Source organism: Phytophthora sojae (assembly GCF_000149755.1).
Source record: "Phytophthora sojae unplaced genomic scaffold PHYSOscaffold_5, whole genome shotgun sequence".
NCBI classification, from domain to species: domain Eukaryota; phylum Oomycota; class Peronosporomycetes; order Peronosporales; family Peronosporaceae; genus Phytophthora; species Phytophthora sojae.
The window spans coordinates 3,011,072-3,016,491 of NW_009258119.1; the positions used below are offsets into that span (position 1 = coordinate 3,011,072).

General features: G+C 59.1%; 1 protein-coding gene across 1 annotated transcript; it reads left to right on the forward strand.

The window, feature by feature from the left end:
• Positions 1–775: 775 nt before the first annotated feature.
• Positions 776–2,427, forward strand: PHYSODRAFT_333523 (hypothetical protein; the record flags this gene model as incomplete). Its single annotated transcript, XM_009530711.1, has 2 exons — positions 776–1,367; positions 1,433–2,427. The coding sequence occupies 2 exons, from the start codon at positions 776–778 to the stop codon at positions 2,425–2,427; spliced, it is 1,587 nt and encodes a 528-aa protein (XP_009529006.1).
• Positions 2,428–5,420: the final 2,993 nt, after the last annotated feature.

A 5,420-nucleotide genomic window follows, 5' to 3' on the forward strand; every position in this document is an offset into this window, starting at 1 on the left:
TGATCCGCGACCGGGCGCGCCGGGACGACACCGTGCGCGAGCTGACTGCGAACCTGCACGACTTGGAGCGCCACCGCAGATCCGGCGTCTACAGACGGAAGTCAGCGACCTTCAGCAGAGTGCCCAGGATCAGGGTCCGCAGCTGATACAAGGCCTCCAGGATCAGATAGCCCTGCAAGCCGCCGAGATCCAGGATCTGGATCGCCAACTGACACGCACTCAGGCGCATCTCGCGACTGCTAACGCCGATCGTGATCGACTGGACCACCAGCTCGATCTCGCCGCGGCGGACATTTCGGATCTCCGATCGCAGGTTTCTGGGCAAGAGCGCGAGCTGGACGAGGTGAACCACGAGTTGGACCTTACACGCGGTAGCCTCGATCGGGTCCAGACTGCCCTTCGGATAGCCGAAACAGCCGCGGCCACTCCGGCCGCTCCAACCCCGACGCCTCCCACCGGACCCACGCCCGACGTCGATCGACTGCAGATTGCCCTCCGCCAGGTGAATGAGGAGCTGGATCGGGTGCGTACCGCCCGAGATACCGCGAGAGACCAAGCCACCGCTGCCGTGAAAGACGTCGATCAAGCTCATCAGGACCGCGACGTTGCGCTCCGAGAGAACGCCGATCTCCGTACGTAAACTTTCCGTGTCGCCTATTCCGTTGTCGATCGCCGCTCATGCCGTCGCTGTGTTACAGGATCGTGTCTCAAAAGCGCGCAACAAGTGATCCGTGCCCAAGACACCCAATTCATCGACGTCCAGGACGCCTACGCTATGTTGCGGCGCGTCAGCCATCGATCCAACGAGGATCTCGAGAATGTGGCAGACGCCTTATCTCGCGTAGTTCGGTGGATTTTACTTCGCCTGTGCGCGCCGACCACGCCTGTCCGTCGTAGCCGCAGTCGTTCCGGATCTCCGGACTCCGTCGGGCACATCCACAAACGTGTCCGATCGGCGCCTCCACCACGCAGTCGGTCTACGAGCCGATCACCCGCTCGGTCTCCCTCACCTTCCTTTTCGTTACCCGGCCATGACGATGAACTCCCTTCTGGGGGTCAGCCTGCCGAAGATCAACCCGCAAAGAAGGTGCCTGCTGCAGATCAACCGCCTTCCGATCTGAACGATCAAGAGGGATCGGACCAAGAAGAATTAGGTTCACCCCCTCGATCTACGCAGGAAGACGGGTCGGAAGAGGAGGAGGAGTCTCCGGCCCGATCCGCGGCCGACGAGGCAAATTCCGAATCGGAGGGGCCCGATCAAGAGACCGAAGAAGAAGACGACTCGGAGGGGTCTGATCAGGAGGCTCTAGCAGCCTTAGCTCGATCCCGATCGGAGGCTCGCCACCGTCAATCTGCCTCGCCGGCCCGTACCCACACTTCGCCGGCTCGCTCGCGATCGCGATCGCCCTCAGTCGTGTCGATCCACTCCCAGTCTGGATCGGCTCGCTCCCAATCGTCCCACGGAACGCGTCAGTCCCGTCATGGCTCACCTGGACCGACGCCTCCGGGATCCCCGCCTGGTTCTCCACCTGGATCGCCGTCGCCCGGTTCTCGCCTGGATCGCCGGGGCGTCGTCCTCTGGTCCCGCCGTTGTTCCCGATCGGTACTATGATCCCGGGTTTCAACGCCCCCAGGGCACTCGCTCAGACTGATACAGACCCCTGGCCTTCGATCCTGCTGGGACAGCTACAGATCACCGGCATGATCCTGTCGACGCTGACCCACCATCTGCTCCTACCCGTGGGCTGGCTCTTCCCGCTCGTCGTTCGGGGCATTGCACAGCCTGCGGCCGGGGTTGGCTATCGAGACGACCTGATCACCGGACCTAACATTACCGCGCTGATGGCCGATCGCCCCTGGCAGGCGCTGCAGAACCCGGTCGATCCGTTGACCTTCGATCTGGCGCTCCATCGAGGCGCCGGCACCCGATTGGATCGGATCGCCGCTGCCTATCTTCAGTTCGAAGAGCAGAATCGCCAGGCTTTCTGGGAAACAACTCATTATCTCCCGATCACGGGCGCCCAGCGTCGGGATCAGATCGTCAAGCGATACCATCGCGATCGTCGTGCCCGACGGATCCGCCTCGGTGATCGGTGGCGCCGACTCCTCGTCGATATGCTGCCGATGATGCGAGAGATGTGGGCAGACGTCGATCTGCTGCTGGACCCATTCTTCCTGCAGATCCCGGTGCGACAGCGGGACGCTGTAACCTGGTATCCTGGCGTGGTATCTCGCGCTGCGAACATCGGCAACCCCACCCAACACCATGGTGAACCGACTGACCTCCGAACGGCCCTGATCGAGGCCGACACCCATGATCCCTGGCGGAACCAGTACCGCGCCCACCCCCAGGACCATCCAGCCCAGCGGATCCCGCGTCTCCGCAACAAGTTCAACCCCAACGTCAGCGCCCAACACCAGCCGTGACATGATCGCCGTCTCCACGATCGACTTCCGCGAATAGCGAGCCAGTCGACCATACCCCAAGAATAGAAGTGACGCGGAGGCTGATCTTCCATACGCGTAGCACGAAGTACTCAGATTGATCCATTCCATCGTCACAGGTGGGCCAACTTCCGGGCATAGCCCTCTTTCACTCGATCCAGGTACAGCCACACCTGAGATCCAGCTTCGATCGAGTGCGGTCGAACTTCTTCATTGTGTCGATCGGCCCGATCCGCGATCGCTTCGCGTAGTCGATCATTCACCTGACTCCGAGCCTGATCGTAGTGCTTCTGGATCCGATAACGCCACCGTCGAGGATCCCGATCCCGAGTCCGGGTACTACCCAAAGGTATCGTTGCCTCGAGCGTCGATCGAGGATCCCATCCATGCACCATATAAAAAGGGGGGTCCCCACGGACCCGATCCTGAGCCGTGTTGATCGCGAAGGTCAATCGCTCTGCGTACTCATCCCATTCCCTCTGATCCAGATCCTCCACGAACATCTTCAGGGCCCTCGTCGCCGTCTGTACCATTCGCTCTGCAGTACCGTTAGCCTGAGGTCGATATGCCATCGTCGCTCGCTGGTACATACCCAGGATCTTGTTAAAGGCGCGGAAGAAGTCAGCCATAACTCCCGGCTCTCGATCGTGCCTGATCACCTCGCTAGCACCAAATCGCCGGAACACACACTCTTCGTAAGATTCGGCGATCGTCTGCGCTGTTCGGGAGGAACTGGCCTTCTCGATCACGTATCCCGTGAACAGATCGACCCAGATCAACAGTTCCGAATTACCCTCGTACGAAATGGGTAGCGAATGTATGTGATCCATCGCTACGATCTGGAACGGGTATGTCGCCTGGATGTTTCCCGACGACTCGCCCCTGATCGTGGGTCGTCCTTTGCCGGTTTCGCAGTCGACACATTCGCCGACGTACTTGTGCACACTTCTGAAGAGACCTCTCCAGTGAAAGTGATCGCGGATCCGCTGGTATGTACGCCCGATCCCCTGGTGTCCACCTTCCAGAGTGGAGTGATAGTGATGCAGGATGTCTTGATGCAGCGTCTCCGGTGCCACCAGTCTCATCAGTCCATCTCGATCTGCATCCGATCGCTTGGAGGGTGGGCAATAGAACAGCAGATTATCACCGTCGATCTCGTAGTCCGCTGCGAGGTTGCCATAGGATCGGGCCTCATCATGTGTCAGATCAGCCACATCTCCCCTCAGATACTTCTTCATACCCGCGATCCACGTTTCTTCATCCTGTGCTCGACGAATCCGATCGATCCGCAACCCTCGCACGAACTCCTCCTGCATGACGGTCGGGTTCGGCCGTGATCTGGTGCCCGATCGGGTTGTCATCGGCGATAGTCGGGCGATCGACTCATCCGACCGGACGACCAGGATCTCATCAAGTCGGTTTAGTGTCACTAGATCCCCATGATCGGCATCCTCCTCGACGACGACGCCCCCTTCACGTTGGAGTGCTGCACTGGCCAGGCTGTCCGCACTTCCGTTCCAGTCTCGTTTCACATGTAACAGCTCGTGATCTGGTCAGTTCCGAAGCTGATCCAGCACCTTCTGCGTCAACAATGTCAGCTTAGGTGCTTTGCAGTCGATCTCGCCCCGTACTTGTCGGATCACCAGGTTGGAGTCACCGCAGACCACTAACCTGCCTCGATCTATGCCGTCCAGGAGGCCGAAACCCAACAACAGACCATGATACTCCGCCTCGTTAACAGTCAGCCCTTCGGCATAGCCCGATCGAGCCTTCAACACACTCCATTCGAGTAACTTCCACAAGATTGCACTGTACGTGCCCCCGCCTCGCTTGACGCGGGCGGATTCATTGAAACTCATCACCAGCAGCTCTGCGTCCGCACGCACCGTCGGGATCGGGGCTTGAATCTTGCGCCGGGGTTCTTTCTTCGGCGCGATCGCGATCAACGCGTCGTCCAGATCCGATCGAGGCGTAATACTAGCGGCGATCGCCCCCAATATCTCGTCCTTTTCCTTGGTGTACTTCGTGATCTCCAGTGTCCAGGGCGATAGGAGTGCAGCCCACTGGCCCACTCGGCCTTGAAGACCGGATGATCGGAACAGACACCCCAACGTCGAGTGTCGGGTCAAGACCCGGATCGATAGTCCAACCAGCATGCTATAGTTCAGGTCCAGGATCCGTGACAGCGCCAGCACTTCTTTCTCCACCACATTGTAATTCAGTTCATTCGGCTTCAGCGTTCGACTGGCGAAAGTAACGGGATGATAGATCTGGTCGTGCTCCTGCATCAATGCGGCCGAGATCGCCCAGTCACTGGCATACACAATCACGACCGGAGTCCGATCGCGATCGAAGTGCCGCAGAATCGGTGTCGTCGCAATCTTCATCTTCAGGGTCGAAAAGGCACGATGAGCACGGATTCAGCGGTCATCGGCAGCACCGACTTCAGGAACTGATGGAGTCCGATCGGGGCTCACTGGGTCCGTATCCACTAAGTTCGGTACTTGACGATCCAGGATCTGGCGCAGATCGGGGCGTTTCTTCAGCTCGGCGAAGTCCACCTCGCGCAGTTCGTACAGGATCGCCGCGTAAATCGCGTAATCTTCCAAGAAACGGTTGTAATAATTGAGACTGCCCAAAAACGATTGGATCGATCTGAGCGATCCGGGGAACGGCAGATCGGTCAGAGCGGTGAGGTCCTTCGGATTGGCTTCCAGCCCGTCGTTCGACACACGATGTCCCAGATAGTCCACTTTACGCATTCCCCAAGAGCTCTTCTCCACACTGATCGAGAGGTTCCATTTATCACAAGCGTCCAGCACGCGATCACACAGCTCGTCCCATGATCCGGCCGTCACTAGGATGTCATCAATGTACGATCTGCGACCTAGCACTGATGGGCGCCCCGGATCTTCTGGTTCTACCGACTCAATCAAGTCCGTGGTGACTTCACAGTCCGACGATCGCGGGATCCT